Raw genomic sequence first — 22942 nt, forward strand, 5'->3', positions numbered from 1 at the left:
TTTTTTCAAAGAATCCCAGCTCCATTTTTATCCAGTGGTAAAAGATGCATAAAACTTTATATTGACAAAATTTTGAATTTGGAAATGGAAAAGTCTGAATTTTAAATGGAGAATTTGATTCGGTTACGCTGCTGTTAGAGCAGGTAATCTATTGATTTCTTCCGGTTGTTGAGAGCCTAGGAGACCTTTCATATATCAGATCAACGGCTGATGCCATCAGATCGGTTCCTGGCTTGACAATTCAATATTGGTTGGTAGGGGCGGACAAAAAATGTATACAACTCGGTCAATTGGAATCTGATACGGAAATCCCTGACGAAGATTGGCACCCTCGCCTATCGCGCTTCTATCGTCGATAGTTATTTCCCTTAAAGGAGGTATGACACCGATGACGGACCCCAGGAGTACGTTGTTTACGCGATGCAGAGATATACTCAAGCGAAGCAATCAGTGCTGTTAAGGGTTGGCGAAGAACTCTGGTCTAACACTTGCAGAGGAAAAGACGGCTGCGGTACTAATCATTAAGCCCCCGAAACAGAAATTACGCCTGTATTAAAATTGGAAATCATATCATCACTTCTAAGCCAACCATCAAATATTTGTTAGAGATGATAAAGGGTAAGCTCAGTTATAGAAAACACATACAGTACGTATGCGTCAAAGCATCCACAGCAAGCATGGTCCTGAAAAGGATGCCGAATGTGGGAGGACCACGGTGTACCTCTAGGTTGCTTATAGCCAGGGTGGTGAGCACAATTATGCTCTATGAGACCTCAGTTTGCCGACAGGCGATATGGATGTCAATTAACGCTAACCAACTGAGTGCAGTCTACAGGAGGAAAGCCTTGAGGGCATGCTCGGCCTTCAGGACTATTTCTGATGATGCAGCGCCCGTTATCTCGGGAATGTTGCTGATTGACATCTTGGCAGATGAGATGATAAACATATACAATGCGAATCTCTTCCTTATGGCAGCGGAAGAACGCTGAAAGGGGGAGATTCGTGAATAGGCAGTATGAGCAGTGGGAGCCCTCCGGAAAGGGTCGATGAACTCACAGACTCATCCCTGCCATCAAGAAGTGGTCAGAGAGACGACACGGAGAGATTAATTATAATCTTACCCAGTTTATCACGAGGCACGGACGATATCGCCAGTACCTGTGCACGTTTAAACTGGATATCTCGCCCAAACCGCAATGGGGACGCAGAGGACCCACAGCGTGTATTGTTCCACGGCCCAAGATATGTAGCAGAAAGGAAGTACCTAGAGGAGACTTTAGAAAGGGTGCGAAGAGTGCTAGCATGTTAGGAAAATTGCGATGCAATAACTCCACGATCCGGTCTATGTAAAATAAACTGCGAAAGGCAGAGGAGAAGAGAAAAGGGCGGTTATATAGGCCATATAGAGAAGAAAGGTGACGAAGCTGGGGTGAGCTGACTCTGCCCCATGGTTTAATAACTTATGCGGGTTCCATGGGGCAGGACGGAGTCGGGTATGGTTTTAGTGGGTGAAAATCCTACATATTGGCGTGTCCAGGCCAGTGTCAAATAAACATTTCCATCTCCCCAAAACAAAAAAAAGGCAGAAATACAGTAAACAGATTTTAACAAGGTTTTCTTTTACACAAAACCTTGAAAAAGATTGTCGAAAATGGGGCGGATACAACAGAGATTCGTCGAGCGTTTCTCGCAATTCGCGCACGTGACTGTACAATGAGTCGCAGACCAGTACCGACACAATCCCGGCCACCATCAGGGAGTGTGTTCGACTTGAGGTCATCGCGGAGACTGGTGACCGAGAATCGAAGGGGGCAGAGGTGGCGGCATCAACAACACCACGCCGCACGGCAGGCAACAGTTTCAGTACTCGCCGAAGCACTCTTCTCCACTGTCCAGCTGAGGTTCGGGACGAATTCCAAAAACCGTGTATAGAATTCTTGGAAGTGGATCCTTTGCATAGACCAGGCATTCCCAGGCTCTATGTATCTCCAGTAACTCTGGGAATTCTATCTCAAATCAATGATGAGATTGCATCTCTGCTTAATTAAATTGCATACTGTTGATTCGTACAATAAAGTTAGGATAATTCGGATGCTAGGCCATGTTGGGTGAATAGGTAATGATGTAGCGGATGAGCTAGTCAGGAAAGGACGCCGCTATATGGACCTGAACCCTTTTACGTAATGGGGAAAGGGTTAATGACAATGACGCTAAGGAAAGAGAGGAAAAGTTGGGGGACCAACTTCCTTTAATGCCATTATTATTATTCCTCAATCAGCCAACTGCCATGATGAATTGCGTTATGAAATAGCTTCACGCACCAGTGCATCTTGGATGCAGTTCTTTGTGATCGACACATCATCCAACGTATCAAATCCAAAATTTACCGCAGTGTTGGCCGATTATAAAAACAATGAACGGCACCTTAAGTAATGGTGAGAAAGATGTTGCGTTGAATCACTGGCGTGACACGTCATGGTTACATTTGGAATGCGGGCATCCGTGCTGATAAGAATCACTTGCTCAGATTGGTTCAAACACCGAAGTCGATGGGAAATGATCCATTTTCCCGAAGTAACGACGGATAGCTGAGTGGTTAGAGCGCAAGGCTGTCGTACGGAAGGTCGCGGTTCAAATCTCACTGGTGGCAGTGGAATTTGTATCGTGATTTGACGTCGGATACCAGTCGACTCAGCTGTGAATGAGTACCTGAGTCAAATCAGGGTAATTATCTCGGGCGAGCGCAATGCTGACCACATTGCCTCCTACAGTCTACTGTGGTGTACCGTTACGGTCTTGAATGAAGTGCTCTAACACACTTCAAGGCCCTGATCCAACATGGATTATTGCGCCAACGATTATTACTAACGACGACTTCATATGCAGAATCATGATTTGACAGTCTTTCGGCTCCATTCAGATCAGGAAATCTATTAAGACCGGCCGATCTCGCTTCTGAACGAGACAAAGACTAAAGAAAAAGAAGGTAACAACGCCAATATATTTTATTATATTTCCTTTTATTCAAGCGATATATAATTAATACGTATTATTTATTGTCTAATCACATATGGGTACCTATTCAAAGGGATTAAGATTACTATCATATTCCTTGACTGGTCCTCTTGCAGCACCCTTCAAGGCATCATCCTCACTGTCTTCTTCGGCAAAAGGATTTTTCGTATCATCATATTCGAACGGATTAGTAATATTGACTTTAGCAGGATCATTTCGTTGAACTGTATATTGCTTTAGTTGTTTATCGCGTATTGGTTCTTGCAACTTTGGACTAGCCCGTGGAGTGATTCGTGGACTTTCATTTAATTTTCTATTCATTTCAATGGGAATGGTAATTTGAGATGGCTCAATAAACGACGATGAGTATTTTTGTGACTCCTCTAAGCGTAAACGTCCCTCTCCGGGAATGTTTATTATGTTTGGTTTTCCTGAAAAGTTCGATAAGTTGAAAATGCTACAGATAGGGTAAAACAATTATGTGTATGCTACCAGATTTATTTCCTTCTTGTAGGCGCAATTTCGCTTCTGCACCAGCACCATATTCCTTGGTGGGTATTGTAGGCTTTACCGGCTGAATCGTGTTCTGGTTTATCTGAAATATTTCAGGATTTTTCAATGTGATTACAAAGTGGCCTAGAGAGTGGCTCACCTCATTATTATCTGGCTCATCCACAATTAGAATATTATTAAAGAGCTCTCGACCAAAATACTCTGCTACTACCGAGAAAGGATCATGTGATCGGTCTAAAATATTGTGGAAAGTATCATGCTGATTGCGAGCTTCATTCTGAGCACAAAGGGCTTCGGACAATTGTGAATTCCGTGCATGACACACACTGCAATCTTTTTCACTCTCCGAATAGGTTCGAATGCAGCTGATGGGAGAAATGTTTAATTGTTTATAGATGCCATTGGATTACAAATAATTACTCTTGATGGAATGAGTGCTGGCAAATGAAATAAACCGCTGGCATAGATAGAGGTTGCTGACAAGCATTGCAAATGGTGCTCCGAAATTCAATTGGGTTGTAACGCATGTTATCAATATGGTTCTTCAATGTATTTAAATCCGCCTTAAGTGCCTCTACATCCTTCTCGTCCTGTGAAATATGTCAATTCAATATATAAGTTCGTGTAACAATGGGGGAAATATTGCTTCATATAAAATTTGAAGGCAACTAAGAGACTAAAATTTAGTTGAATAATTTCGATACCTGTCTCGTTTTCTCCTCCTCTTTCTTAAAAACCTGTAAGAAATAATCTCGCACGTGTAGAAGATTGGGTCCATTCTCCACTGCCAAACAATTTAATACTTGAAGAGGCGATTGAAGCTTTTCAGAAGCTAAATGCAGACACAATCTTATAAAATTTAACAATAAGAGATTCAGCCAATCTCACCAATCACATTTAGAACTTGTAAAAGTAACGTTGGTGGAGCCTTATCATCATCCCGTAATCCTGTAAGAGCTTGCAGCCACAATGATGGCTGATTTGATCCCAGACGTTTGCATGTGCTTATCAGTCCATTATAATCTCGATTCTTTAAGTGATAACGAACCACCAGATGGTATCTGTTGTAATAAACAATAAAACTGTAACCAACACTTGAAGCCATTAAATTTTAACATACAATTTCTGTTCCTCGTAGAGCCATAAGATCCCAGGCAAGAAATTTACCATCCTGCATAAAACTAAAATATGGTCCCTATCGTAGACGTCATCATATGTTTTCAGAATATCTAGCAATCTGTCCTCCACACTTTTGTCTTCTTGCCATTGTTTCAAATATAATTCAATGAGTGTATTATAAATTGCTCCACTACAGGTCGTCACATTTGCTACCAAATGTTCAAGGAACTCTATTAACCTATTTAAAGAAGGAATTTTAATAATTCAATTCCAAAAATTTCCGTATTTTCCTCACTTGTCGGAATGTTTAACGAAAAGCTGTATAAAATCCTCCGCATTAGCACGTTCTAATTTATCATAGGGTACTGACTCCATTATCATCATTGTTGGACTCCCTTTTGGCCTATAATTTGTGCACAGCTTCTTTAGCAGCTCTGTCGTGTGATCTGGACTATGCTCCATAAGGATACTACCATATTTTCTTAAACTTTTCTCCGCACAATTAAGAGGAAGATTCGAAATATATTCCAAAGCCTGAATAAAGTAAACATTATGCGTCATTGAGTAATGCCTTTCATGTAAACTAACCTCTTCGTAGGCATGCATTTCTTCTAAAAGAATGCTGATACTATGGTCATGCTTCTGATTGCGTTTTGCTAGGGAGAGTGCCAGATCAATTGAAGCATTACGACAAACTTTAATTGCAACGTCTAAATCGAAGATTATATCGGGGTTCCCATCGTTCGATAGGAAATCCTTAAGCTGAAAACCAATTTTTAGTTTATAATAGTTGAACAGACGGTGATAAGTACCAATTACCTTATCTGTAAAATCCAGCCGAGTGAAACAATTCAACAATAAAGTGGTGTGATCAGCAGTCGCTTGACCCTGCTTATGCAAAGCTTCTAGATAATCAGTTAGGTAACTAATATGTCTTGAATCTAAAAACCTCCGAATTATATACGACGGTTCCAGATACCCAATCGTTTTAATATATTGTTCAACAGCACCTGCAAGTATATCATCAATGAATGATCTGGAAAATTCAGGAGTCAATAATTCACCTTGATAGTTGCCCTTTCCATATAAATGATCCCCATATTGTTTGAAAATTCCTGCCAAACCTTCCGCATCGTACTGTTGATTTTTTGCAATGCGGATCGCAATGTCGTATAAATTTTTCTTGAATAAAAGATTCAATTTACTTTGCAAATCCTTTTCATCTAAATGGTAGACTTCTTTGGTTTTCGTGACTATGTAGCAAGTTCCGAACTCAATCAGAATCGCAGCAACCGCATCAATGGTAGTCGTATAAACAATGAATTTATTTTGAATGTCGATAACGGTGAGGGTGAATTCTCTGAAGATCGATAGCGATAATGAAACAGAAAAATTTACTAATATTCTTGAGAACATACTTTTGTGAAGGCAAAATGTTTTTCGTCGATTTCGTTATTGTTAGCAAATGTGTTCGAAACCATTGAATGATGCATTTTTGTCCATCCAGAGCGTAACAAGGCCCTCTTCCATCCACTGTGTAGCAGTATATAGCCTAGAAGAATTATATTTCACGAAATTAATTCAATTCAAACATCCATTTCCACACAATATTTTATAGTTTTCAGTGCGAGCTCTACTTCCTTCGTCCTCAACAGTTCCCAAATTGAGATGTTTCTAGGTCTCTAGGATAAATAATCAAATCACATAGAAAAGGCGAAAAGAAGGACTGGATTGACCAAAAGTGGCAACAAGTACTAAATTGAAGTTTGCAGACAATATACAAAACAATTTACTAGACTTAAGAAAGACGGATATGACCTCTTTCGGATTGTAAATCATCAATCAATTTCAGTGACCAGTTGAGAGTTTTCGTTGTACCTTTCTATTTTACGGCCCGCCCTCTTCTATCTGTCACTTTAGTGGCTGAGGTAAGAAAATTTGGCTGGAGAGGGATCTTGCGAATTTGTCCTCGTATGGTTTGGTATGACCATCTATAGTGGGTCCAATCTAACAACCACACTTGCTGAGAATGATATAATATGGCACGTCCAAAACAGGATCAACTAGGACTGGCAGTTTGAGTACCAAGAAATCTCGAGACGAAAAGGTAGGGTTTTTGCTAGCTTCTACCCCACACTGCCTGTGAATCTACCAGAATTCATTGATTCGCAAACAATTCCACAATCAAGACCCTCAACAGACTCTATTGGGGTCATGTATATTCCAAGTCTTTCCACTTTAGAATTGATAAACTAAGGAATGACTTATGTTACATCTGCGGAGTTCCAGAGACAGTTGATCACATATCCTTCTCATGTCAGATCGTTGCTGCTGTTAGGAAGAATTGTAGTTGGAGCAAAGCTTTCAACTCTGTGAATATGTTACTTAGAAATGGGAGCAAGAACTACATTGAGGAGCTAATAAGACTTTATTAAGAAATCAAGTGTCAAACTGTAAAAACAGTTGTATATATTCTCACTGCTTTAAGGTTTACATTGTGTGTGTGTGTGTGTGTGTGTATGGTGGGGGAGAAGCTACAGCTTCTGAGCACTCAGGCCGTGTTGGCCCATTGTACTCGCCTCCCCCGTCTAACGGAATATTCCGGATTCGTTAACGTATCGCAAGATTTCCGTTAGTGGATGTGATGCTACCCGTCGCAATTGGAGGACATCGGCACCAAAGATCTGATGCCTGATGCGTCCATAGGCGGGGCATTCACATAGGAAATGCTCCGTGGATTCCGCTTCCTCATTACACGAGGGACACGTATCATCTTCGGTAATTCCTATTCTGAACATATGCCCAGCTAGTGAATTATGGCCTGTCAGAATGCCCACAATACACCTGCAAGTCTTCCTGCTTTTCGACAGGATAAACTTTGCGGTACGTATGTTGGGTTCTGGCAGGAAAAGTTTGGTGTGTCGAGCAGCATTTAAGCTCTGCCACCTGTCGTTATGGGAAACTTGTTCCCAGTTTTTGAAAACAGACTTAGCCAATGCTACTGATACCCCAATTGCTGGCTCCGGTCCCGGCATAGGGGAGATTGACCCCTCTTTCGCTAAAGCGTCCGAGATTTCATTTCCCTCTATGCCACAGTGACCAGGTACCCAGAGTAGTTCCACCGTATTGAATCTAGATATAGAGTTCAAACGGTTTCTGCATTCCTGAACGATTTTCGAGGTGATCAAAGGACTGCTCAATGCCCTCAGTGCAGCTTGACTGTCACTGCAGATTGCGATGCGCCTACCCTTCAACCGTTCGTCAATCACCCAGTTTGCCACCCTTAGGATCGCATAAACTTCGGCTTGAAAAACCGTTGCATATTGTCCCAAAGAAAAAGCCCACTTCTCGTTTTTATTCGAGAGGTAGACTCCGGCTCCAGAACCCTCTTCTGTTTTTGAGCCATCGGTGTAGAAGACTTCCGTATATCCCGCCACGCATTCCTCTGGGTCTTCCCAGTCCTCTCTACGCTTCAGGGTAACTACATATCTTCTACCAAACAGATGTATGGGGACACGAGAATCGGAAGGCATTGTAAGAACTGGATTTAGTCCTCCTAGTAACTCTTCCAATGCTCTGTGCCCCCCACATCCGTTGTTTTCCCATAGATCTAATCGAATTAGCCTATGAGCTGCTCTCATTGCAGTGCTTTGAATAAATATATCCAGGGGCTGCAAATTGAGTAGTGCATTCAGAGCTGCGCCGGATGTCGTGCTCATGGCACCAGTGATACCCAGACAAACAGTTCTTTGCAATGCGTCTAGTTTGCGGTGAAAACCTTTTTGTCTCACCTTAATCCACCACACTACGGATGCGTATACGAACATCGGCCTAATGATGGCAACGTATATCCACTTTACCACATGAGGCCTGAGTCCCCATGTCGAGGCAAAGGTCCGTCTGCACAGCCCATAAGCTGTGAGAGCTCGTTTCATCTTTACCTCTACATGTTTGTTCCAAAGAAGTTTTTCATCTAGAGTGACCCCCAGATATTTCACTTCTTCGGAGAGTTAAGGGTAGTACCCCTCATCTCAGGGAGACAAAGTCCATCCAGTTTTCTCCTTTTTGTGAATAAAACCATTGTGGTTTTATTTGGATTAACTGACAAACCATGTCTAAGGCACCAGCTGTCTATCAAATCAACGGCACGCTGTATATTCCTACACACCGTTCCAAGATCCCGATCAACAGCAAGTACAGCCACGTCATCGGCATAAGCTTGAGCGTGTATTGGCAAATTTTGCAGTTCGCATAGCAGTGAGTCGATCTTGGGGGCAGCCCTTCGTCGCTTCTGTAGTCAGGTAGCGATCGACCCCTACCTCAACACACAACAATCTTTGCGTTAGCATAGCATGGATCCACTTAATTAAAGCATCATCAACACCATGCGCTCTGGCGGCATCACAAAGTTTTTGAAAAGGCGGACAGTCAAAAGCCCCTTCAATGTCCACGAACACCCCCAGCGCGTACTCACCATTCAAAGTTGCATCCTCTATCTTTGTGACCAAAGAATGAAGAGCAGACTCACAGGACTTTCCACGTTGGTAAGCATGTTGGTTTTCACTAAGTGGGTGTGACCTAAGTGCGTTTCCACGAATGTGACGCTCCACCAGTCTCTCCAAACCTTTCAGCAAGAATGAAGTCAAGCTGATCTGTCTGAAGTTCTTTGGATTAGAATAGTCATCTTTCCCAGGTTTCGGTATGAAAACTACCTTAACCTGTTGCCAAGAAGAAGGCACGTAGCCCAGAGCAAGACATCCTCGAAAAATATTTCTTAGAGGTCGCTCTAAATGCTCCATACCCTCCTTTAGCATTGCCGGATAGATGCCATCCATGCCAGGTGCTTTGAAATGTTCAAAGGTTTACATTACTATACACCATCACACATCTTACTAGTGACTAGCAACATAATCCACACTGCAAATCCATCTCCTCATAGACCCTCTGAGCATACAAATACCAATCTAATCATGTTGTTTTTCACCCTACCCTAACTAAAAACACAACAACAAAAATGCTTTTCAAAAACGATTTGGTTTTTAAAGCTGTTCCAGTCAGCTTTATTATAGATTATAATCAAGGTGTGCAAGCTTTATATTGTCCAGTCTTGGTCGTGATTGAGAAATGATCGAAAGAAAATGTGAGAATAGGTTGCCTTCTTATTCTACTCCCGCAATTGATTCGAGATACTTAACTTATTTTGCTCTCGCCAGGACGCTGCCACTGACAGTGATAGTGCCTATTTTATTGGGGTGGGTTGTTAAAAGCTTATTCATGTGCAGCCGATCACGATCATTCAACTTTTGGACAAATCGCTTAAGATCAGCTTTGTTGTGAGATGCAGAGAAAATATCATCTGCATAGAACGTGTAATGACTAGTGGAATTGAGCGATAGCCAAAGGACTATCCAGGTTGATCAAGATCAATCACCAGGGCTGAACTATCCTAAACTCTACTGTGTTCCGTGGACAAGTACTTGCAAACTTCTTGCTAGTCAGGCTCAGAAATGTGTTTATTTTTTATTTTTATTTATTTGATTGACAACAAATAATGAACAGTAATACGTGTCCGAATAGCTGAGTGGTTAGAGCACAAGGCTGTCGTACGGAAAGTCGCGGTTCAAATCTCACTAGTGGCAATGGAATTTGTATCGTGATTTGACGTCGGGTACCAGTCGACTCAGCTGTAAATGAGTATCTGAGTCAAATCAGGGTAATAATCTCGGGCGAGCGCAATACTGACCACATCGCCTCCTATAGGGTACTGTAATCCTATAGTGTACCGTTACGGTCTTGAAGCAAAGGAACTACAGGGGGCAGAACATAGCTATTCTCACCGAGAGCCAAGCAGCAATCAAGGCATTTAGGTCCAACCAGGTGAACTCTAAACTGGTATGGGAATGCCTTGAGAGACTGAATACACTCGGCTCGTCCAACAAGGTCTGGATACTTTGGGTCCCAGGCCATGCTGGGTTGGAAGGCAATGAGGCAGCGGATGAACTAGCCAAGAAGGGAGCAGGGATGCCTTTACACGGGCCAGAACCCTTCTGTGGAATCGGAAACGGTTTCATGGCTATGAATCTAAGAAACGAAGAGAAACGGTTGAGGGAACTATATTGGGCGGGCCTACCAGGAATGGAGCAGTCCAGGGTGCTTATTGGGGGATACGAACCCATGCGCACAAAGGATTGCTTAAACCTCACCAAAAAGAACCTTCGAATCATAGTGGGAATTCTCACTGGTCATTGTCGGCTGAACTATCACCTAGGGAAGCTAGGGATATCTACGGACACTGCCTGCGGGTTTTGTGAGGAGGAGAACGAAACCTCTATACACGTCCTGGGACAGTGTTCGGCACTTGTGCAAAGTAGGTCGAGGCATCTGGGAAACACTTAATACCAGATGCGAAGCTGAAAAATCTGGAAGTAGGGAACATACTAAAGTTCCTAACGGTTACAGGCCTGCTTGAGATACTATGATCAACAGGTACACTATAACCAGTAAAAGGGGCACAATGGTTCTTCGGGGACGCGGTGCGACTTTCCCTTAACAGAATAATAATAATACGGTCTTGAATGAAGTGCTCTAACACACTTCAAGGCCCTGATCCAATATGGATTGTTGCTCCAACGATTATTATTATTAATACGTAGATTGAGAAAACGAACGAAATGCAATCTTATAATCTAACAGAAAAATGAATTAAACATTATGGCCACTGCGGGCACTGAAAAATGAATCTCGTAGGATTGTTTGAGTACTTAGTGTTAGTATTAGACATCTGGCGCGATCGAAATGACCGGGAAATAAATGCCAGCAAATCAATTGAATAATTTAACAAACCTCCTCTTCCAGAGCTTTATTGGGGCCTTGTAAACTGATAGCGAAAACTTGATCCCTTTGTATTGTATGTATACAAGTATTACAGCAAAAGCAGCTAATATTATAATATAATATAATTTTTGGATTGTAAGTATTCCAGGGGACTGGTTCAGTTTCCGGTATTCCGACTTGTTTTTATGTCATCAGGGTAAAGTTGAATTAAGGAGAGAGGATGGGGTTAATATGTACATGAAAATAGAAGGTCCCTCTTTCTAATCCCGTAAAATAATTGGGTCCGTTATCCTTTCTTAAAAAGCCATAGTGCCTCAAAGTGAGGCTACTTTTATTTCTAAATGATAGCGTTTAATTTCGAACTCCAACCCCGCAGGGATGTATTAAAGGAGAAGGGGAGGTTTTCTCTCTCAAACCATGTTGCGACGGTCGTCAGTGCTTACAAATTTATGGCTCTTTAATTCCCCTTTCTCTCCCCTTACAGGGTGGGATTGAAAATTCAAATTTGATGATATAAAACAACTCGGGAAACCGGAAGCTGGACGCTTCAGGTATAAAATGTTTTGTGCTTTCCTATGTGAGGAACTTTGAGTTCGTGGTAGTTGTGCTTCCATAATAATATAAGATTCAACTACCAGCAGCTATTTACACAAATAATTTGTTCTGAAAAGTACTTTATCGCTTACAGCTAATTCCATTCGCTTCACACTAAGAGTTCAACATTATTATCAGAACTATCCCAGGTGTATGTAGCCCGCAATATACATATATGTATATTTAGCACTGTCGTGGCACTGTAGAGGGCTGTAAGTCTCTGGGTTCGTATCCCATGAAATTGGTCTGAAGGCCGTTCAGGAGCACTCATACAAGGAATGAGAGGAGAACTTTTTGGCAACGTCGCGAGTGAAAGGACATTTTTTCGCCAACATTCATCCGACTTTCATCATCAACGACGCAACAACCGGTATCCGTTCTAGGCCTGCCTTAATAAGCAACTCCAGACATTCCGGTTTTGCGACGAGGTCAAGCTACAAGCTACCGGGCGCCGTGGCCTACGCCATCGTTCCATCTCAAGCAGGGTCTGCCTCGTCTTCTTTTTCTACCATAGATATTGCCCTTATAGACTTTTCCGGCTGGATCATCCTCATCCATACGGATTCAGGGACCCGCCCACCACAACCTATTGAGCCGGATTTTACCCACAACCTGGAATCGCTCATAGATTTCGTCGTTATGTACGCTATGGAATCGTTCATCTCCAGAAGATTTTTCTTTCGAACACGGTCAAGAGTTCACAATTTTTCTTGCTAAGAACCCACGTCTTCGTATATGAGGACTGGCAAGATCAGTCTTGCACAAAGTTGTAGTCTTCTATCATTATTGTTTTCATTAGACCAGTGCGGCTCGATATTGTTAATGATTTGAGTAATTCTGTACCATTCCTTTCAAGCTCAATTCCCATGTTTCACCAACAAGGATGAGCAAACCATCCGCATAAGCAACATACTGAATCACCGAGCGCAGTTTATCCATCATAAGGTGCTTGTGAGGATTATACACACAGCGACCGCCAAACGATTATTTTCGAAACAACATCAGAGAAATACATTCGAGGAGGAAGATATATTAAAAATAGGAATCCGAAAAGTCTGATGATAAAATATTTACGGATATTGTGTTCAGGACATCGATCACTTATCTTTCGCTGTTGTACGGCATTGTCACTGATTGTTTCCCGCAAAAAGCTAACGCCGGACCTAGGGTTACTTTAAGGGGGGTTTTCACTCAATTTCCCAAAAATATAGTAATATGCTATAATGATAAAATACTGTTATTAACTTTATTTGTGCAGACTGATGTGGAGGGTATTTTCGGGATGGGGTAATATATAGACGCAACTTCGTTATTTTTTCAAATTTTTCGACTGGTTAATTTCTAAGAATGGTCCCGTCAACATTCCGGATTTGATACTCACCGAACACCGAATGTCAAAACATGGCACAAATAAATGGATTCACTGTGAGTAAACCCTATAACCAAGTCGTAATCGGGGATCAAATAATAGGGAATGATAGACAGATAAAAAATTCAAGCGGCGCGATACAAAATCGACACGGGAGCAGATATCAGTACAGTAAAAAGGGGGCAATGTTTTGTATTCTCGGAGGAAGAAAGATTTTTTTGCTTGAGATATGAGGGGTCCTAAGTCCATATCCACTTGATGTTGGACGGGTCTAAATGGAGAGCAACTTACTCCCACGTGTTTGGGGCATATTACCCAAGCATACAAAAAGAAAAATGTCTAACGATTTCGTCCAGGGCAGAGGCAGCTCATTAGATGCCGCCTAACCTGATGGCAAACTGATCGTCTATTGCAATGACTGATGGATTGATGGATATTTAAATTTTCAAATAAAATCTGGCAATTAGGCTAAGTGTAGTGCAGTTGTCATTGTGTTGTTAGTCGACACATGCCTTCCAAATGGGTCGGATTTTTACGCTGGCTCTATCCGTTTGCCGCTAACTCCAAATCTTCGCTTTTCCCTTGATTTTACGTATCAAACCTCGCCATGATTTGCAAATGCGTTACACTAGCCACATACCTTCAAAGCAAGTTTTTGGTTGCAGCGAGATTGCGCGTCTGTGGGCAAGTTGCGGTCGAATTTGTGCTCGTATGGTTTGGTATGACCATCTATAGTGGGTCCCATCTAACAACCACACTTGCTGAGAATGATATATGATATAATATGGAAAATATTGAAAGAGAGCGGTGGAATTTCTGGAACTATGGTTTGTGGGTGGAAGAATGTCTGCTGCATGGTTACGGAAGATTTAAATAGTCCAAGTCATTTCATCGACGAGTTTAGTTCGGGGAGCTGTAGCTGTGCAGGATGCAAGATGGCCAAAATGGGAGCTGTTGGAGCGATACTTTGTGTAGAACGCGGAGGCAAAAGTACACCTATTCTGGCTGATTTAAGTTGTTTTGGGCGTGGATTGATGCCAAAGTGTTACCTTGAGTCAGGCGAGCCGATAGTTGTTTGGGACGAGATTTGCTAAATCTGAAGGTCTTGAGGTGGATTCGCCTTCCACCAGCAGATTTGTTGCTATAAAACTTTATGTTGGAACAATTCTGGATTGGAAATGGGAAAGTTTGAATTTTAAATGGAAAATTCTAGAATGGATTTAGAAAATTCTGAAGTTATTTGAAAAGTTCTGAAATTAGTTTGGAAAATTTCGAATTTGACCGGAAGGCAAAATGTTTTTCGTCGATTTTGTTATTGTTAGCAAATGAACCATTGAATAATGAATTTTTGACCATCCAAAGCGTAACAAGGCCCTCTTTCATCCACTGTGTAGCAGTATATTGCCTAGAAAAGTTATATTTCACTAAATTAATTCATTGCAAAAAGTTTTATATAAATTTTTATAATGTTCAGTGCAGGTTCAACTTTTTCCGTCCTCAACTCTAGGATAAATTATCAAATCACATAGAAAAAGCGAAAAAGGCTGGTTTGACATCTTTTGGATTTACAAAAATTTGGGTGATCAGTTGAAAGGTTCGGTGGCATCATTATGTTGTGTGTTGTTGCGTCTTCTTTCGTCTACCAATTTAGCGAAGCCAGACCTTGAGATTCGTCCTGCTGGGATATGTTTGACAATCGCTTTTAATATACTTTGTCTAAAAATCCAGCTGAATGTATACTTGCGACGCTTATAGTCCATGGATAGCTACTAAATAAACAGAACAAGTCGGAAAACCGGAAGCTAGACGCTTCAGGTATAAAAGGATTTGAGTTTCCCTATATGAGGAATGATGAGCACATGACAGTTCCCTGTGTCCATAGTTAAAAATCCAATTGCTCTCTATTTTTTAAAAAGCCATTTAAACAAATAGTTTGATCTGCAAAGCATTATATTGATAGCAGTCAAACTCATACGATTCACACAAGAAGCCCAGTATTATTACCAAATGTGAAGAATACAACCTACAACAGATCCAAACAAGTTGGGAAACCGGAAGCTGGACACTTCAGGTATGAAAAGTTTTGTGTATTTCTTATATAAAACCATTTGAGTGTGCATTGGCCCCATTAGTACGTAGCACCTAATATATGCATATACTATCTTAATCAAAAAGTTCTTGGAATGATCGTCGTGTGTGTATGTTGCTCAACTGTCATTGATATTACCGTCAAAGTTTGGCGTTTGAAAGTTACGTCGGGTTGAGTACATGTGTCTCTGAGCGTGTTCACGATTTTCGAGAATTTCATGCAAAAGAAGGGCTGTGGGCACATCGCCAAAGACATGATTTTCATTACTGATTTTGGGCCAGTATTCATCAAATGCATTATTACTGGATACGAGACGTGTGTTTATGAGTACGACGCGCAGTCTACACATCAGGCGAGTAATGGCGCGCGTCGGATGAGCTGAGACCAAGGAAACCGCGTCGTTTCCAGTTAAAGAAGAAGGCGATGCTCACGCTTTTCATCGATTACCACGGTGTGGTGCATAGTTAATTCTTACCAAAAGGTTAGAATGCCAACAAGGAATATTGTCTGGGTGTTTTGAAACTTTTGCGTGAATCAGTCCGTCAAAAACGCAAGCATTGGTTGGTGAACAACTCGTGGATCTTGCACGACGATAAAGTACCGTCGCACAATGTTATCATTATCCGCGAGTTTTTGGTTAAAAACAACCACCGAATTCACCTGATTTGGCCCCAAACGATTTCTTTCTCTTCAATCGAATCAAAAAACCACTGAGATGAACGCGTTTCAGTGGCCGAGAGGGGATAATGGAAAAATCGAAGATGGTCCTAATGGAAATACCTAATATGGCGTTTTAAAAATGTTTCTAGGCCTGGATTAAGCATTGGCATAAGTGCGTTGCAGTCGATGGAGACTACTTTGAAGAGGACAATATCGATTTTCAACAATAAACAGGTATTGTTTGTTTTTTTTTAATGAATTCCGGGAACTTTTTGATCAAGGTAATATTCTTCTTTTTCTTCAGCCTTTGTCCCGTTCACAAGCGGGGTCGGCTCGTCGTGATCGGCTTCGCCATTTGGCTCTATCGGATGCCTGATCTGGGTGCAATCTCGAGGCTTTCAAATCCCCATCCAGCGTATCAAGCCACCGTTGCTTAGGTCTGCCTTTTGGTCTTTTACCATCGACTGATCAAGGTAATATTATGTGAGAATATCCACATTCAGTCTTGAATTTGCAAAGAAGCAACAACTTTGAATTATTATAACTTTGTTGCTCTATGTTATAGCCTATATTACTGCACTGCATGGTACTAGGATGAACTTAAGGGGGTTTTGTGGCCAATTACTGAAAATTATAGTTATATACTGTTACTAACTTTATTTGAAGGGATATCGGTATGGAAGGTATTTCGGAACCTAGGCACCATATAGTGACAGACTCTTGTTTTTTTTTTCAGATTTTGGGCAGTTTCTGAGAATGGGCCCGTTAAATAAACGATCACTTTTGACTCTCCGTACTTCACACCTTTCAAACAAATGTCAAAACTAAGACTAGTTTCGGAAAATACTAACCAAGATCTTTCATTTTATACCCCACATGACTATATTTGGTGAAAAAAATTACACACCCCTTTTGCATGTATAGTGACCCCCCCCCCCCTTAAATTCGACATAAAAAGATGTAACTCACAGTATGCGTGAGTGTTCGCAGTTCCCATCTTTCCACCAAATTTGGTGTCAATCGCTATAACCGTCTCCGAGAAAAATGCGTGTGACGGATTTTTGGGTTGGATAGTTTCCGAAATTGAGTCTGTCCCACTTTAAGAGCGTAAATTTTGGCTTCTTATTCGTGCACTCTACAATTCACGTCTAAACTATCAGATTCAGAGAGTACTAATCGAGGCCTTTCATTTGATACCCCACATAGCTATATGCGGTGAAAAAATTTGTTACATCCACCCTTTACATGTATGGAGAGCCCCCCTTTAAACTGCACATAAATTTATGTCATTCACTGTATGGGTCGGATTTGACAGTCTTCTTTTCGACGCAAGAGGTCGTAGGCTAAGGCACAGTTAGATACTAGACAGCTACCTCACTCCCCCTTGCCCCTCAAGGGGGGAAATCAGTGCGAGTACACACGATTTCAAATTGTTTTGCCCTTGAGCATGAGCGAGACGTACCGAAAACCCGATCAGCTGTGTTTGACATACCGCCCGGACTTGCCAATGTATTGGTGAGATTGGCAAGTTTTTGCTTATGTATAAGTGAATACGTGAAACAACTTTTTGCTATATGGGTGAGCACGCCGTAGTACCAGAATAGCAAAAGCTCACCGATCTCTCTCTTACCAATACGATTTGACGAAGATTATGCCTTTTCCTTGTTTAGCGTCTCTGATGTGTACAGTTAAGCTTCTGCAAGCACATTTGCAAGTGGGGTCATTTTTGTAAGGGTACTGCCTATAGTAGATCTACTGTGGGCTAAGGGTGATTGCTGGTGACTTAAATGCTTGGGCCCTGGAGTGGGATAGCAGCGAGACAAATGCAAGGGGTCACAGTCTATGAGACGCTTTTGCATAGTTGAATATAATTCTGGCCAATGAAGGTTATGTAAAAACTTTTCAAAAAGGGGGGTCTGCCTGCCCTTTGACAGCCCTGCACTGGCACGTAGTATGTCCTGGTGTATCAGCAAGGACTACACAAGGCAATCTTCTTTGGGCTGTGGGTGGAATCACCGGGCAGAAAACCATCATGCCCGAAACCAAGAAAGGTGTCAGGATTGTCTGCTAAAGTTCTGGATGAGCTCGTCTACGAAGAGAGAGGTCCATGTGGTCCAATGCATTACCAAATCATGTGATGCGTTCACGCCTACGAGGTGCTCATTCCCCAATAGAAGACCAAACTACTGGTAGAATACTGAACTGGCCAGCCTTCGATCAGTCTGTCACCGAGCCAGAAGACCGGCTCAAAGACCGGTAGGCAGAATCGACCAAGGCAAAAAGAGCTCGCCTATAAGGAGCAAGAGGGTTTAGCTGGCTCGACTTCAAGCTTACATTTTATAATATATATTTGAAATAAAAATTACTTCAATAATTAAAATTATTTCTGAATTAACTTAAGATGAAAAGGTTGGTTATAAGTCAACTCTAAAACTGAAACGTAAAATGAAGGTGGCCGACTTAGCGGTTGGCAACTTAATAATCATCTCAGACAATCTAAATTGTCTGAGTGAAATTATGCAGTGTTTCCAACGATTAATTAATTGAAATAATTAAAACTTGTTGCTTCTTTTTCGTTGGTGTGAATTTTTATTTTTGCAAATTCCGATATTTCGGGAACCACTTGTTCCCTTCATCAGTGCTAACAAGTTTTCTATGACTAGTCAGTTCTGCATTTAACATGAATTGGCGTTGATTCAATTCGGGGTTTGAAATTGAAATGTCTAATCAAGATATCACATTGAGTTGTTTTTTGCTGCATTGTCGCACATTGCGTCCGTCTGATTTAGGGCAAATCAAATTGTGGCGGCCTTAAATCATATTTCCTATTTATTTCCTGAAATGTTTCTTTCGAACAACTTCCCGAACGATAGGAACGATACGACTAGATCACCGTTTTGGACGTTTTACCCTTATAGGATTTGCAACTTTAGCGAGGTTGGGAGCGGGCGATAGTATTGGGGACTACTTATTTCTTGGATTAGGTTTATAGTTGCGTTGATGATTCTGCTACGTCCATAGCCACACGAGCCTGCGCGCTGTAAACTTCAGCTTTTACCTTGAATCCAAGGGGTGTGTTCTTCATTGGATGTATAATCCATAGGCAGAAGAGGTTTTTTGCATCAGCCGTTTCGCAAGATTTTCTTGATTTGTAAACTGATGTAATGCCGTCTCATAGGATTTTCCTGGTTGAGGCTGTTGGGTATTCCTAGATAGACTGCCTTTACCTGCCTCCAAACCATCGGTGTACAGCCCAGGTCGACATTCATGCTGTGAACTTTAACTGACTAGTCATAGAAAACTTGTTAGCACTGATGAAGGGAACAAGTGGTTCCCGAAATATCGGTATTTGCAAGAATAAAAATTCACAACAACGAAAAAGAAACAACAAGTTTTAATTATTTCAATCTAAATTGGTTGGCTAGGCCTACTACGCCACGGAGAACGCCGGTGGTGGCATGTGTCAGTCGAATTAAATAAATTTCGAATGTTGCTAACCCTGCTGCACCACATCACTCCGCCTCCAGATGAAACCTAGGGATTTCAGTGACTGAACCCGGAACTGCGTTTCCTATTATTCGGCGAAGCGAACACGACGTTGATTTGGGGCGCCAACGGGTTTCAGCCTGGACAAGGAGACAGTCTTCCTGTGTCTCCTGATCTCGAGCTGGAAGAAATGCCCCCCCCCCCCCCCCCGAGACGTGCGTGCACGTGTCCAGTCCCCTGGGAGCGCAGGCAGGTGCGAATGTGTGACGGGTGGGAGGTGTGGGCTTAAGGCGGTGATGGTTGTCTCTCTGTAGACGCAGCAATCCAGAGTCTGTGAGACCCGATCTATTATCGAAGACTGGGTCACTTGGGAGCCTTGGGTTCTCCCCGTATACCAGCTCCGCGGGGCCGGCAGCAAATTCGGGTTGCTCGGAGGCCAAGTAGGACGAGAGGCAAGACTTAAGTCCAGGACGGATCGTCGCGGGTCGTAATGGCGGATTTCAGCGTCCGGTGCCAACGCTCTAGCATCCCATTGGATTGCGGGTGGTATGCAGTAGTCCGCTGGCGTTTGAATCCCAGGAGTTTGCCTAACTCCAAAAAAAGGGTGGGCTCAAATTGCATTCCCTTGTCAGTGATAATCACTTCAGGGACACCAAAGCGAGGGATCCACTCTCGACAGACGGCTTCGGCACAAGATTGCGCTGTAATGTCCTTCAGAGGTATTGCTTCAGGCCACCGCGTAAACCTGTCGATGATTGTGAGGCAATACTTGAAACCGTGCGAGTCTCGCAAAGAACCTACGATGTCGAGGTGTATTGTGGTGGTGTGTGCGCGGAAATGAGCCCACTTCTTTTGTTACATGCCTGGTGACCTTACACTTCTGGCATGCGATGCACTCTCTGATCCAGGAGGAGGGCCAGAAGTATTTTTCGGTGACTAGCCGATTTGTCGTCCTGATGCCTGGATGCGCTAAGTCGTGAACTTCGCGAAACACTTCCTTGTGAAAGGTGGCCGGAATGTATGGCTGGGGTCCCTTTTCCGAGTACTCGCAGCAGAGAGAGAGGTTCGAGCCGAAGATGGACAACTCCCGAAATTTGTATTTGGGGTTGGATTTGAGGCTCTGAAGCACTGCGTCATCCTCCTGGGCCTTGGCGATAGCCAAGAAATCGACTGAGGCGGAGATGTTTACCTCGGAGACACGTGACAAAGCGTCAGCAACTATATTCTTCTTCCCAGACAGGTTCTGTATGTCGGCCATGAACTGGCTTATAAAGTTCAGATGTCGAAGCTGTTTCGGGGCATGGAGGATATTGCCAGTACCTGTTTAAATTTGGACTAGATACCTCACCCGATTGTCCAAACTGCAATGGAGTCCCAGAGGACCCAGGGCACGTATTCTTCCACTGTCCCAGATTTGCAGAAGGAAAGAAGAACCTAGAGGAGACTCTAGGAGAGGTGCACATATCAGAAAATGTGGTGCGAAGAATGCTAGCATGTCAGTAAGACTGGGATGCGATCAACTCCATGATCGCATCTATCCCGAGCAAACTGCGAAAGGCAGAGGAGACGAGAAAAGCGCAGTTAGGGGACCAAGATAAAATGAGCTGACTCTGCCCCGTAATGTAATACCTTATGGTGGTTCCACGGAGCTTGGCGGGAGTCGGGGGTGGTTTTAGTGAGTGAGAATCACACGCTGACGTGTCCAGGGAAGGGCCTTTTGAAGATTTACACCCGCTTACAGAAAAAGACGGACAGACAGACATCGACTCGAACTCGTCAAACTATATTTCGATTTTTCATTTTTGTCCACTGGATGCACTGTCGATTCCATACATTTTACTTCAGTTAACCGTTTTTTCTTGGCTGTACCAATGAATGAAGTAGGAGCACTTTTTTCATTCAAAAATACTTTATACTTACATCATCCCTTCCGACCATGAAGTTCGACTCATTTCCACCCTGAATACTCTGCAAAGCACAGCAACGAGCAGGAGCATAGGTTTTGTCTAAAACAATTTTGGTCTCTCTATCTTTGCTCTGGAGACAGTAGACCAACACTCCAGAGTCAGAGCAAACGAACATATTCACCACCTGAAAAGTAAGAAACAGCGAGGACCGTTTATAAAATAACTTCTAAAAATAAGAAGCGAAAATTTACTTTGGAGAGTTGTTTGAATGCAATTCCAGTAATAGCGCTTGTGCCACTCGATAAGGTTTTTAGTGTTTTCGATCGATCGCGTCCTATATCTCCTCTATACAACGATATCCCTCCTCGGTCGAATCCAATCGCTAAAAATTGTCCATTTTCCGTGACGGCTGGAATCAATCAGAGAGGATTAATTGGCTGTTATTCGTGAAAAACAAAATGTATTTTACCAATTGAAGTGGGTTTTTGCAACGCGGCCTTTACAGTCCTTAAACAAGGAGCACCGTTTGTCTTTGTAATTTTCATGAGGTTCCAGACCTTGTAGACAGGCACGTCGCCATTGTCGTCGCTCTTTAAAAGTGATTCAAGTGATTTGAAAATGCAAGGATTTACTCTGGATAAAGCTACAAACCGAAATCGTCACGAGTAGATTGTTTTGAATGGATAAGGTGCAGAGCGCGATGGGTGAATCATGTCCCTTGAACGATGTGAAATCCCAGTTCCTGTACACTACATGGATCCACCCATATGAATCACAAATGATAATTTGATTTTTACCATTAGTTGCGCACGTAATTTCGGCATCCTGAAAATATACGTGACTAGTTGCCTGTGTATCATTGGGAAAAAGTGATTCAAACCTTTATAGCTTCCTGAAGTCTTCCATTGTCTGCCCCTTGGCTGAGATCGAAAAAATTGAACTTGCGCCACTAGAACAATCATACATTGTTGAAAACTTGATGAATATCGGGAAAATTTTCTATGAAGCTCACCTCGAATATAGCCATTGTTTATCACAATATAAAACGTAGGAGTTTCTGTTTACTTGCTATGAAAATCCTTCTCATAGCAAATAGACAATTGGGTTCTGTCAGGCGGCTGATAACCCTCCCCTCGACTCTGTTTTTCTTCTGACAGTTGAATTGGGACAGAGTATTAATGTTTATCTTTGGATGGTTGTTGCAAGGCAACATATGCATTATTGGATTAATTGGTGGTGCATTGGTCCACAAACGAATAGAAGCCGGTCAAATAAGAATTAGTGGACAATTTTCTGATGAGATGATTGGAATAACGCTAATAAGAAAGTTGTCGTCTGGTTGGGTTTCAGCTAACC

At 42.3% G+C, this 22942-nt stretch overlaps 1 protein-coding gene across 2 annotated transcripts; it reads right to left on the reverse strand.

The window, feature by feature from the left end:
• Nucleotides 1–3003: 3003 nt before the first annotated feature.
• Nucleotides 3004–22755, reverse strand: LOC119655780 (vacuolar protein sorting-associated protein 11 homolog). 2 transcript variants are annotated; one of them, XM_038061865.1, is made up of 18 exons: nucleotides 22599–22755; nucleotides 22467–22535; nucleotides 22238–22411; nucleotides 22056–22176; nucleotides 21838–21995; nucleotides 21600–21770; nucleotides 6066–6199; nucleotides 5712–6007; nucleotides 5467–5657; nucleotides 5236–5409; nucleotides 4943–5181; nucleotides 4649–4885; nucleotides 4417–4589; nucleotides 4233–4360; nucleotides 3949–4118; nucleotides 3668–3893; nucleotides 3508–3610; nucleotides 3004–3446 (listed from the first exon to the last, which is right to left on the reverse strand). In XM_038061865.1, the coding sequence occupies exons 1-18, from the start codon at nucleotides 22611–22613 to the stop codon at nucleotides 3079–3081; spliced, it is 3147 nt and encodes a 1048-aa protein (XP_037917793.1). In that variant the 5' UTR covers nucleotides 22614–22755; the 3' UTR covers nucleotides 3004–3078. The 2 variants fall into 2 exon arrangements, with proteins under 2 accessions (XP_037917793.1, XP_037917792.1); XM_038061864.1 differs by having other exon boundaries at nucleotides 5236–5657.
• Between the last annotated feature and the right edge of the window lie 187 nt (nucleotides 22756–22942).

The sequence above is a fragment of the Hermetia illucens genome, chromosome 4, assembly GCF_905115235.1.
Source record: "Hermetia illucens chromosome 4, iHerIll2.2.curated.20191125, whole genome shotgun sequence".
Lineage (NCBI taxonomy): Eukaryota > Metazoa > Arthropoda > Insecta > Diptera > Stratiomyidae > Hermetia > Hermetia illucens.

What these genes read in the sequence shown, in the direction of transcription:
- LOC119655780 (XM_038061864.1), bottom strand. An exon ending in GACTTCAGGAAGCTATAAAG is followed by an intron (nt 22,412 to 22,466) that starts GTTTGAATCACT and finishes GTATATTTTCAG; the next exon opens with GATGCCGAAATTACGTGCGC. An exon ending in ATGAGCCAGATAATAATGAG is followed by an intron (nt 3,611 to 3,667) that starts GTGAGCCACTCT and finishes GAAATATTTCAG; the next exon opens with ATAAACCAGAACACGATTCA.